At 40.7% G+C, this 12,800-nt stretch overlaps 1 protein-coding gene across 1 annotated transcript in view; it reads right to left on the reverse strand.

The window, feature by feature from the left end:
- ddb1 (damage-specific DNA binding protein 1) overlaps positions 1 to 9,501 on the reverse strand; it is a 15,341-nt gene extending 5,840 nt beyond the window's left edge. Inside the window, exons 1-17 of the mRNA XM_053622473.1 lie at positions 9,353 to 9,501; positions 7,252 to 7,400; positions 7,051 to 7,167; positions 6,501 to 6,722; positions 5,620 to 5,734; positions 5,416 to 5,513; positions 4,929 to 5,087; positions 4,745 to 4,828; positions 4,532 to 4,648; positions 4,131 to 4,233; positions 3,036 to 3,111; positions 2,835 to 2,943; positions 2,271 to 2,449; positions 1,876 to 2,039; positions 1,313 to 1,420; positions 774 to 981; positions 1 to 13 (exon numbers count right to left, since the gene is read on the reverse strand). The exon at positions 1 to 13 is cut by the window's left edge and continues 83 nt beyond it. Of these exons, the coding sequence (XP_053478448.1) occupies positions 1 to 13; positions 774 to 981; positions 1,313 to 1,420; positions 1,876 to 2,039; positions 2,271 to 2,449; positions 2,835 to 2,943; positions 3,036 to 3,111; positions 4,131 to 4,233; positions 4,532 to 4,648; positions 4,745 to 4,828; positions 4,929 to 5,087; positions 5,416 to 5,513; positions 5,620 to 5,734; positions 6,501 to 6,722; positions 7,051 to 7,167; positions 7,252 to 7,400; positions 9,353 to 9,413 (2,082 nt within the window). The 5' untranslated portion in view covers positions 9,414 to 9,501. The remainder of the gene's footprint in view (positions 14 to 773; positions 982 to 1,312; positions 1,421 to 1,875; positions 2,040 to 2,270; positions 2,450 to 2,834; positions 2,944 to 3,035; positions 3,112 to 4,130; positions 4,234 to 4,531; positions 4,649 to 4,744; positions 4,829 to 4,928; positions 5,088 to 5,415; positions 5,514 to 5,619; positions 5,735 to 6,500; positions 6,723 to 7,050; positions 7,168 to 7,251; positions 7,401 to 9,352) is intronic.
- Between the last annotated feature and the right edge of the window lie 3,299 nt (positions 9,502 to 12,800).

Consider the following 12,800-nt stretch of genomic DNA (forward strand, 5'->3'; position numbering starts at 1 on the left):
GGCCAGAGCCAAGCTGTTAGATTCAACAACGAGAATTAACACACATTACAAACAAACAAACAAACAAACAAACAACAAAAAAAACACCGTCAGGTCCTAATAGTATTTTTTAACTAATTAATGAACTTAAACATTATACAGTGTTAAGAATGGCCTGTAGCAGTGGACGGGAACCTGGGGCTCAGCCAGCTGTCTCACCGTTTCACCGACAATTACATTTTACATCAACCGGATTCAGAGATCTGCTGCACATCACAGCTATATTCCTCGCTCTTACCCATTGTGATGAATGACTAAGGGAACTTGGCCTGTGTGTTACCTCATATTTATACCCCTGTGAAACAGGAAGTCATGGTTGAACAATTTCCTGTTCCTAGTCACCCAGGTGAACTAAAAACATGTATAATATCAATGGGAATATACTTCAAATATATTTCTCTCATACGAATTCATAGGGGTGCCAATAATTGTTGCACACCTATATTTAAAGTTTGTTTTTTTTTCCTTTCAATAAACCGGTCTTGTGTTTGCAATTGTTTGCCATCCATGAGAGAAGAGTATTTTCGTGAACAAAACATCAAGATGTTAAAACAATAAAAAACTCTTTCACAGCCTTCTTTGTTGTGTAAAGCTTCTCCAGCTGGATCTCATCCCAGAAATCTTTACCTCCTTCACAGAAAACAAAGAACTGCTGCATAAACACTGGCTCATTTGCCATCCCACAGGTACACACACACACACACACACACACACACACACACACACCCCCCTACCTGTCGGGGTAGCCCTCGGAGTTGAGAGGGCACATGTAGTTGACCTCTTTGAGGTTGACGTTGGAGAAGACGAGCTTGTGGTTGCTGGAGTAGATGACTGTGGGTCTGTCCGAGCACGCAAACACGTTGGAGGTGGAAAGAGAGCGAAAGGTACGGAGCACCGTGGGCTGAGTCCCCAGAGTCACCTTCTTCCGCTCCGTCAAAGTGCCTACACACACACACACACACAGAGTTCAGTAGTGGTATGCAAATATCACACTGAACACTCTTTCCTCACACTTCTGCAATTTCATTTTCATTCCTGAACCAAACACGTTTTCCTAAAACCCACACTGGACAGGTTCCTCATTAAACCCCCTAACGACGCACATAAAACTGATAACACACAAATAAATTTAACCAGCCTTCATTTGTGAGTCGTTTTGACACTTCATTACATTTTATGTGAGATTACAGCGTTATCCGTCGTTTTCGGGGCGGTTTCTGGGTAACACGACAAGCTGTGTGTACTGTATGAACCGTATACACGTTCCTCTGACCTGTCTCCAAGTCCAGGCCAAAGTAGAAGAGAGCGCCGTCTCCCAGAGCACACAGCAAGTAATGGCTGCCTTCAAACGTGGTCATCAGGATCGAACGTGGAATGATCTCTGAGAACAGAGCGATAGATAGAGACACAGAGTGAGAGAGAGAGAGAGAGAGAGAGAGAGAGAGAGAGAGAATGACAGAACTGATTAACCCTCAGCCTGTATGGATTTAGAGGAAACGAACAACTAACATAATTACCCTCAAGAGAATTATTCGTTCGCCTTAAAGAAAATTTAAAATAAATGAAATAAATAAATAAATAACTCTCTCCAGGGGTGGCGTCAGTAAATCTTAACCACCCCGATAATGTTTAGGAATAAGGAATAGAAATGAAATGTAAGAATTTCTGTGTTTCCCTGCACTACGTATTTTATATCCTGAAGACTGAAGTATCGTAAGCGTCACTAAGAACAACGGCTGTTCACATACATGTATACACTACCAAGTGGCCATGACACTTTAAGCTGTAGAGTTTAACGATCCCGTTAGTCTTCTATTTCATTTCCCGTCCTCTCACCTCCACCCAGCATCTCCTTATGCAGAGGACTAAAGCAGGGCAGGCGGAGGACTCGGGCCGAAATGTCCGTCCACAGACCGACGGCACACAGGCTGGACTCTCCGCTGCTCTCCCCGAGAGGAGTGATGTCCAAACACGCCACCTCGTGCTCCATCTCCGTGGAACTGCACATGGGGAGGAAAAAAAAGAAGAAGAAGAAAGAGCGTGACTGATTCACCGAACATCTACTTGAGCTGCAGAGAATTTTAGCAGACAGTCACAACACTAGTACTACTACTAGAGAAAATCTGTTTTGACCAATCAGTGAGCTGTACCATGTCTAGCTCCGCCCACAGGTCCCTGCTCCCGACTCTCACATGAGGTGTAATGATGTGTAAAGCGTATACATGCGGTACCTGATCTGCTTTAGTTCTCCACTGAGGATCTGTAGGTAGTAGAGCACTCGTCCCACCGCGAGCACCACCTGGGTGGAGTTGCAAGCAGCCACGCTGATGTTCCTTCCCTGAGGCTCCTTCCATTCGCTAGTCAAAGCCTTGCTGTCCTGCGTGACCAGTCGCACCGAACCCGAAGTAATCTGGACCCAAAAACAAACCACACACCACCATCAAAATCTATTTAATACGAAAGCAAAACCTCCCTTAACGCTCTGGACACCAAGACAACAGTATATCCTCGAGATGACACGGACGTATGACGACAATCTGTACTAGCTTGTATTGGTCAAATTAAATGCTCTCGAGAACTTATATTTCCTTCCCCTGGGGGCGTGTCTAGCAGCTTTTAGCACTAAACACGGTTCGTTTTTGTGTCTCGAACACTATGCTACCGGCGGTCACTCTGCCTTCCTGTTCCAAAACCTCAACACAGACTGAAATCACACGTCTCACGAGAACTTTAACTCGCTACGTTTGGTTTAATTAAATGAACTTGTGAGAGGACGTAAAGTGATAAACGCGCACCTGAATGAGCTGCTGGTGAGCGACGTTTCCGCAAAAGAAAGTCTGCTGGTTATCGACAAACCCCGGAAGTTCAGTCTCCTCCACCTCCTCTCCGCTCAGCATCAGCACTCTTATTAAGGAACGCAAAACCCAGAGTTAACACACCTTCACAGAAAATAATAATAATAATTAATGCAAAGTATGACAAACGCTCAGTCCTACCTGGTTTGGCCAACGAAAGAAAGCACCAGCATGTCATCGGTCTCTCTGCCCGCCTCCGAGCGAAGAGGCCATAACCCTAACCACAAAGAAAAAACGTGTTTGGGAGGAAGGGGGTAGAGACAGTGTGAACAGCAGCTAAATAATTCAGCTCGCACTCTCTACCCATCAGTAAGTGGGGTTTGAAGCCCTGAAGTCCCAAAGTGGACCTTCAAGTTTGACAGTTTAATCAATTTTATGTCACGACTAGGGTTTTGCAACGGTTTCTTTAAAAAAAAAAAAAAAAACCCCTTGAGAAAAATAAAGCCAAGATTCAATTCCAGACCAGTCCTTGTGATGTGGCGATCATGGAACAGACATCATTTGCACATCGCATATGCGTTTTAAAATAAATAAATAAATAAATATAGACACACAATTATTGGGTAGTCATGGAAACACCACGAAGATGAGAAACGCGTGTTTGTCTTATTATTTTAAAACAATTATCATGCATCCATACGATATGACGCAATTTCAGCGTAGTTCCAGAAAATACCACGATTAAGTAAAATGATATGTGGGCGGAGCTATGTTCTAACTGATCTTGTGATGTCACAAAATAAACAAACTCTACTGCTTGACTGGACCAATCGTGTATGAGATTAGATGACGACTGTGCTGCACCCTGAAACGTAGTATCTAACTACCTTAGCTACCGTTAGTGATGAGGAGATACGGGTTGTCGTGGTAACGGTGAAATACGTTCAGATCTGAGAAAGCGTGGATGTAAACCGAGACTCTGATATGGAAATGTCACTGTTATGACTATCGTGAGCTTGTTTATTAGCCTGAAAACTGTTAATATTAGAATTCTGATTTCTAATTTGCATATCGGTGCATATTCATAGACCCCGCGATATGTCGTGGGGATAATGGTGTAGAGATGTTCCAGGCCATTCACATTTCCTGAATGTGAAAACAAACCGTTTATAATTCTACAGAGATTATTCTATACGTTTTAGAAATGAATCTTTGTCTTTGATCCACGTATAGATCAAAAGGGATTTTATTGTGTGTGTAACAGAGCTAAAGAGCCCTGAACGCTGTGGCACTGACCTTTGATACCAGGCAGGTCAATACTGGCGTGCTCGTGGATTCCAATACCGTTCCGAATGATCCTTAGAGAACCTTCCTTAAACGCGCCGGAGCAGGTCACCAGCTACGGCAAGAGACAGAGGACATGATGAGCACTGAACCATTAAAGCGTCTAAGCAAGATATAAAGCCACGACATTACCGATACGTGTTTTTTTTTGATGTCGTGTTCGTCAAAACACGACATATACGATAACACGAAATGTTCTATGGCTGATTCCGTTCAAATTTATATCGAAGAATGAAATACATGTCATAAATGTGCATTAAAGCAGGGGATTTTACTGTTCTGCGTTTTAAAACTTGGATAGAAAACAGCAAGCGCTTCAGGTGGAGTTCGTACGTGGATGGGTGTGGTCTCACCTGTCCCTGTCCCTGCCGCTCCAGATCCACAACACACATGTCCACTATCGGTCCCAGGTTAGTGAACGTTTCCATAACCGCCACGTACGAGCCCTGATCGTTACTGTCCACATTCAGCTGTGCGCGCACACACACACACACACACACACACACACGTTTTATTATTCAGGAAATGTCTAGATATTTCATAGAAATATTAAAAACCTGACTGACTTTAACCAGTTGAGAATCTCCAAGCCTGGAACCAACAAACACCACTCCGTTATCCAGGTAGGTCAGACACTCAGCGATGGATGTCTGGAAGAAACACAAACACACAAATATGAAAACACACATACATGCGAAAACAATTGCTGTTGGAACACACACACTCATACATACATATACATGCACTCACCTCTCCTAGCAGTTCCACCCGTAGATCTTTGAGCACCATGGACCCATCGATCAGTTCCTCTTTCTCCAGCAGGAGCATGAACAGCCTTCCATCCATATCACCCAGGAGATAGCGAGAGCCGTTCGGGTCCACGCGGTTGTGACACACGATCGTGCTTTGCTATGGATTTACATCATATTTACCACAAATTCACTCAGTAAAAAGACAAACCAATAAACGTTTGAATTATTCACACGATTCGTCCTTCACGCTTTTCCAAAGCTGATTAAAGAACGACACGTCACACATTTTATCCGTTGATAGTTACGTCTTATGTCATGGGACGTCCACAAAAACCGTTATAGCAGCTATAAGCAGAGTCTATAGAAACGATAACGTATTAGAACAAGCGTCATATAGAAAACGAATTGATTAAACTTTCCGACCAATCAGGATCGAGAACTCATCAGGGAATTCTGTCGGATAAGTGAGCGCAATTTTCAATCACCTTGATTGTCGGAGGTGCGATGGCCAGGTATTTATCTCCGTTGTGATACGTGATGGACTCCTGGCCAATGATTATAGCGCCGCCGAACGGCTCGGGAACTGTGGTTAAGACACAAAAGCACACAATTCAGATTTTTATATACGTATATAGATTAGACGGACATTCGTAACAACTCTAAGGAAGTGTCTAATCATTTACACTCACCAGGAATAACCATCGAGGCCTCGGCTTCGACGTTCTCCTGTTTCCAAGGACCCTTACTGAACTCCTTCTCCTTCAGAGACACCTCGTACGTCTTCACGTGACGTCCCTGAGGGTCCTGGAGAGATGAAATATTTGTACGAGTGAACACATTTAAAATAATTTAATGCTGTTTAATAAATTCATTAATATGAACAGTTTACAGCAATTAGTTATTAACTGTTATTAAATAAATACTTATTCATAAATAAATGTTTAAGAAAATATTTTTATTTTTAATAATATAAAAACAATGCGAATAAGCACGTAACACATTTTTTGTCAAATAACATTTAAGCGTTATTGAATAAACATATTTAAAACAGTTTAAAGTTAAATAAATATTTCATAAATAATTATTGAACATGTTTTATTTAATAGTTCTTAAGTAGATATTTACTGTTATAAGTTAATTAACGTTTAATAAGTAAACCTAATTATATTTATTTGTTAGATCATATTTATTACTGTTTAGTATATACGGTTTTAAAAATCACAAATATTTATTCATGAAATATAAACAAATAAAAAAGAGGCATGATGATACCTGTGATATCTCAGAAAAGCTCATGATGACAATTTATCATGATATGAATATTATATCGCCATTTCACACAGCGAGTTTGCTTTAATGCCGGCATGTAAACCGAAGGGTGCCAATACTTTAATATTAGTAAAAAGCAGAATACAGAGTGCAAAAACGGTATCGAATGACGTTAAAATAACACAAAAGACCAATGCTTTCTGTACATTCTATCACACCACGCTATGAAGTGAGCGAACATAGCTTACAGCACACGTAATTTAAAGATACATGACCATGTGTGTGTATAAAGACTTGCTACCTGATATATAAAACAGACGGTAGGGGCCTGACATCCAAACAGGAAGTGAACGTCTATGACCTGCAGCTCCTCTAGTCGAATGTTAAAGGCTTTGAGCTCACGGTTGTCCCGATCCAACGGGATGACTTTAAAAAGACCGTCGTAGAGACGCAGACCAATCATACGACACTCCGGGTCCACAATACCGATGATCCCGGTCTCTGACGGACGCCCGATCCGATCCTACAAAAATACAGACGTTAGGAATAATACTTAAAAGTGCAAAAAACAAAAAAAACAAAAGATTTGATCCTTGGGCTCAGAACGAGGACCTTTTAAGGTCCTGAATAGCAGTCATTTTATAGACACACCCCTTCATTCCGCCCCATCTCAGTCTAAAATCATTAAGCGCCCAGCACAGCCGGATAATTCTCCTGCTGTACTTGTGAACATCCTCAGAAATGCGACTCCACCCACTCAATTATTAGAAACCCGATCTTGACAAATCTCACCTGACACACCTTTAACGTGTTCGTGTTAGACAGAAAAGTTCTACGGTTTGCGTTTATACCTGAACGTTTCCATGAGCACGAGTGATGATATCAATGCTGTCTCCATTCTGCTTGTACTCCAAGATGCAGGCGTTGTATTTGGCCGTCAAAATGAACAGAAGGTCCTTACTTTCACCCTGCGCAGTCATAAAGAACATAATTAACATACAGTTAACATTTAAGAAATATTCACGTGTTCAAAACGCAACTCTGTGACTCACTTTGGGTCTGAAGAGCTCCATGACGGCGATCTTGCCGTACATGCCGATCTCTTTGACCGGCCGTAATCCTTCTGCCGTGACCACATAGATCTCCAGACGTGTGTTCTTTGCTATGAGAAGGTTAAGATCCTCCGCTGAAGTGAAGTGACCTGCAGGTACAGGAGCATACGATCAAGGTCAATAGAATGGAATTTCATCGTTATTACAATAATAAATAATTAACACAAGTAGAGCAAGACACACCCCTGGGGGTGGGGCACGTAGAGAGCGTTTAACTGGACGAACACAAGATTGGTGCAGCATGATTCATCAAAAATTTCAAATAGTTTCTCTGGATGTCACAAATTATAAAATTAAAAATGTCCAAAACAATAGAATTTTTTAAAAAGGGAAAAGCACCAAAGGTTCATAGGCACCATATTTGGAATTGTATGTTTTCTTCTTCAACAATGGAAGACCATGGACCACTTGTATGCTTTCTATGAAATTTGGCACAGGGATAGAGGACAGTCTCCACTACCTTTACAACAATTTTGGCATACATCACTCAAGCACTCTACCACCACCAATAGGGCAAATTTGGGCATGTTTATTTCCACCATATTGGAATTCTGAATTATTCCAAAAACAGGTTTTTACAAATTTTGTCTACTTATCAAACAAATCTGGATATAGAGCATCATGAAACCAACCAGGAAAAAAAAGTTGCTTCTCAGATTTATGATCTACGAAACCATCCGTCCAGAACTCGTAAACGAATTTGACGGCAAAGCCACCAAATAGGACATGAGGTCATTACCCAAATTGGAGACCCTGGGGGACTTAAAGATTTTTTTTCGTCAAAATTCACCCCTAGTCAGCACTATAATCCTCAAATTTGTAAACTCAACTTCTGAAATCAAAATTCTTGTTCTTCTTGAACATTTCCTTGAACACACAGTGTTTTTGATACAACCAATTTATGATTTCTCAAACAGGAAGGCAGACAATTTTCTTTTTCAACAAAACCAGGAGGTTTTTTTTTTTTTTTTTTGCCTCTTCTACAAATTTTCACACTTACACATCATTGTAAGTTCAGGTTAGAAAAAAACAAACAAGTTTCTCAGATTTTTTGATGTGACCTATCGTCCATACCCTTAGCTAAGTCACCGAACAGGAAGTGAGGGCATATCTATTCAACATTTTTTTGTACTGACATCAAACAACATGACCCGAAGCAACTTAGCGGAGCTACTGAAAACAGAAAGTGACACCATCTCTCAGCAACGGCTTGATGTTTTGTCTTGGAATTTAGTATATCTCTTCAAGAGCAAGCACTGGTGGTTCCAATGGCTTTTGGTCTGCCTCCACTGATATGGGGTGGGAACAGAAAGTGCTTGGCCCCCTAAATCGCTGCTTGCAGCTATATTTATTTCCTCTGGATAGAACAACAACAACAATAATAATAAAAAATTGGTGTCCAGAACACTAAGTGAGAGGTACAAAAGGCTCTGAAACACTTTTTTTAAAAAAAATTCAGATGCACTTTAAGAGCATTTCCCACATTTTATGACTTTATTTCGTATACTTAATTATTAAGTTTCTCTTTAATACAAAGTTCCAACGTCAGGAAACAGCCACACTCATGCCTCATTACAAATCCCTCAAATATCACGTTATCATTTAGGAACAAATCTCCAGGAAAACATCTTTAATCACGCATTAACGATCCTAAATAAAAATACATTTAAATCAAGCATTCATTTTGACCACAACGTCACGCACGCGCTACAACATAACAGATCCTGTAGCTAGCACGAGCAGACAATATTAGCCAACTGGCTAACCATAAACAACCTTCGTAAATGTGTTGAATTTCGCATACGCGTTTTTAACACCGCACTTGTTCTCGTAGTTCGTATATAACTAATACATTCTGACTGAGTGACATAAAAAAAGAAATCAATCAAAATAGTCTGTGACGCGATTAACGAAGCGTTAACGGGGGACATGCTAAGAGCTAGCCACACAGGCCTGCAGCGCGGGAGGCGCGCGCAGAGCTTATAATAACGCGCGAGAGCAATAAATAAAGCTGAAAATCAGCGCCCGGGTTTTGACTGACCAGTGATGCAGGCGTTCACCGCGGTGGGTTTCTGCGCCGTTACAACGTAGTTGTAGGACATGGCGTTCAAATTCAAGATACACCTGAAAATTCGCTATTTTAAGGTTTAGTTTATGCTTCTGTGTACGACCATGGAGACACAGAAGAAGCCACAGGAAAAGCACGGGGGCGTCACAGCGCCATCTACAGGCCTGGAGGATTGACAGCGTTTCCTGTTTTCAAGCGTAAAATGATTTTTTTTGTGTGTGTTCATTTACACATTTTTTTTAACATTAGATAATTGTAATATATATTATATATATTAAAAAAACCAAAACAAATTACTTTGGTATAAAAACAAAAAAAGTTGGCCTGGTTCAAACGGCGCAACCGTTGCTACAATATTTGTGAATCTTTGATCCGACACCAAACTGATTCATGATTCTTCAGCTTTTTGATTCGTTTTAAAGCGGCTTCCTGTGAAATAACAAAAATGATTCGATTCACTGAACAATTCGGTACACTAAACCGCAACTCGATTCAGTGATTAAAGCTTTCTAAAATATTTTCTCATAATATTTGCTCAGTCATGCTGAGCTTCTAAACACTCACTGCATCCATGGTGATGTAAATCTTTTCTGGATGATTAAAATGCCTCAGCTTCACCAGAAGAAAGATGTTTGGAGAATCAGGAGACCAAGAGCATAGCAGAGTATAGTCAAAGAGATGGTTTATTAGACACCCTAGGCACTACAGCATTTCATAGTCTTAATCTTAGTCTAAACATAAGTTGGATATTTTATACTCAGCTGTACGTCCAAGCAACATACCCAAGGCTAGTTAAGGAAAACATCAGAGAACAGACAAAACACAGTGACAAAATCATAATCAAGGACAGAAACCCAAAAACTTAATAAGACCATGAGTAAGCAAAAATCACATCGAACTGATCTTAAATGATTGAATCATAATCATGTAAAATAAGGAAAAATATTTCACAATCCCCCCTTCGGATGACCCTAAAATCATCTATTAAAGCAAGCTTAAACCTTTTACACTATTCCAAATACTATAACCACCAGCCAGGTGATTATCCACCTACAAATCCTAAAAGAAGCATAGGTCACACCCATTTATCTGTGTACCGAGAATGTTAGATTAAATGTAAAATCAGATTAAATGTAATCATTATAGTCACAGTCATTGTAGTATTCATAATAGTATTCATTTCCTCGCATCATCTCTAAGTAGAACCCCGATTCTGAAAATGTTGGGACGGTAGCCTCTGGAAAATGCTAATAAAAACAAAGAGGAGTGATGTGTAAATGTACTTTGACTTCTATTTAAAAAACAAACAAACAAACAAAAAAAGTATAAAGACAAGGTATTTGATGTTTTACCCAATCAACTGCATAGTTTTGTTTTTTTCATGCAACACATTCCAAAAAAGTTGGGGCAGGGGCAATTTAGGACTAATAGCGATGTGCGAAGTTGAAATAAGAAGGTGAGGTGAAACAGGTGAGGCAATCGTCTAATCATAGTATATAAGGAGCCTCCAAAAAAGACAGAGTCCTTCAAGACAAAGGACGGGTCGAGGTTCGCTGATCTGTTAACAGATGCGTCAGTGAATAATCCGACACTTTGAGAAGAACATTCCCCAAAGACAAATTGGTAGGATTTTGGGCATTTCACCTTCTGCAGTACACAATATAATTAAAAGATTCAGGGAATCCGGTCAAATCTCGGTGAGTAAAGGGCGGGGCCGAAAATCACTTCTGAATGTGCGTGATCTCCGATCCCTCAGACGTCACTGTCTTAAAAACCGTCACGAGTCTGTAATGGAGATCCTGACATGAGCTCGGGAATACTGCAGTAAACCTTTGTCAGTCGACACCATTCGCCGCTGCATCCACGGATGCAAGTTAAGACTTTACTATGCAAAGCAGAAGCCATACATCACCGCTGTCCAGAAGCTCCGCCCACTTCTCTGGGCTCGGTCTCATCTGAGATGGACAGTAGCACAGTGGAATCGTGTTTTGTGATCCGATGAGTCGACGTTTCAAATAGTTTTGGACGAAACAGCCGTCGTGTTCTCCGGGCCAAAGAGGAAAAGGACCGTCCGAGCTGTTATCAGCGTCAGGTCCAAAAGCCAGTGTCTGTCATGGTATGGGGGCGTGTCAGTGCACATGGTATGGGTAACCTACACATCTGTGAGGGCAGCATTAATGCAGAAAGATATGTACACATTTTGGAGCAACATACGTTGCCATCCAGAGCAGGACAACGCCGGACCACATTCTGTCCGGATTACAAGCGCATGGTTGCGTAAGCAGAGAGTGCGGGTGCGAGCATGGCCTGCTGCAGTCCTGACCTGTCTCCCATTGAGAACATGTGGCGCATTATGAAGCGCAAAATAAGGCAACAAAGACCCCGTACAGTTGCTCAGCTGAAGAAATGCATAACGGATGAATGGGGGAAAATTCCGCTTGCTAAACCAACTGTCGTAGAACTGCATTGCATTCTGGGACTTTGTAGCAACATCTCCACTATGCTGGATTTCTCATTAATATAATATAATGTGTTTTATATTTAATTTCTTATTCATGCTCATTTTCATGAAGAGTGCCAATAATTTTGGAGCGGGCCATATTGTATAGCTTAATCATCTCATTTATAAATGCCACGAGTGTGTGATGTTGATCGCCCATCACTGCTCATGCACATAAACACCAGACTCTTAGTTTCAGTCAATTCCAGGCTGTGTATCTAATGAGTACTAAAGAAATATTTTCATTATTTTTGATTAAATGTGTCTGCTGAATGAATCTGTGACTTTCTACCATGACACAATACACTAGATATTCTCCAGCCTTTATACCACACAGCATTAAGGTTATACTAAAATAATAATAATAATAATAATAATAATAATAATAAGTAAATAAATCAAGGAGGGTTTATAATAATAAACGTCATCATGACTGTAATTTACACATCCAGCCACAAGATGGTGCTACATTTCCACTTTAAAACCCTCTGCAGTTTGTGCAGACAGCCCAAATTCACAAGGGAAACAAAATATAAAACAAAACTCACTCAGAACTGATTTGCATTATTTTGAGTTATTAATTATTTTAGATTTATTCACATTTACTGGCAGACATTTTAACCAACGCGAGCTGCTTACAAGCTCTGTGACATTCCTGGGATTCGATCTCATAACCTACTGAATACTGGAGCAGAAATGTAATATGTTTAACCTGCTTTTCCCCAACATGACTGGGAAAACTAGCGTGCAGCGTTCTCCTTCAGTGACATGAACACGAGTTAAAGAGCCAATGAGGTAGAAAAATAAACTCTAAATCTCTCCTTTGTGTCTGTGCTTGACACGGTCATTTCGGATCTGGTGACAAAGAAGGACAAAATGTGATGAGCTCAGAAAGAAATAAACCAGGACAGGGTTTTATTT

The sequence above is a fragment of the Ictalurus furcatus genome, chromosome 4 (assembly GCF_023375685.1).
Source record: "Ictalurus furcatus strain D&B chromosome 4, Billie_1.0, whole genome shotgun sequence".
Classification (NCBI taxonomy): domain Eukaryota; kingdom Metazoa; phylum Chordata; class Actinopteri; order Siluriformes; family Ictaluridae; genus Ictalurus; species Ictalurus furcatus.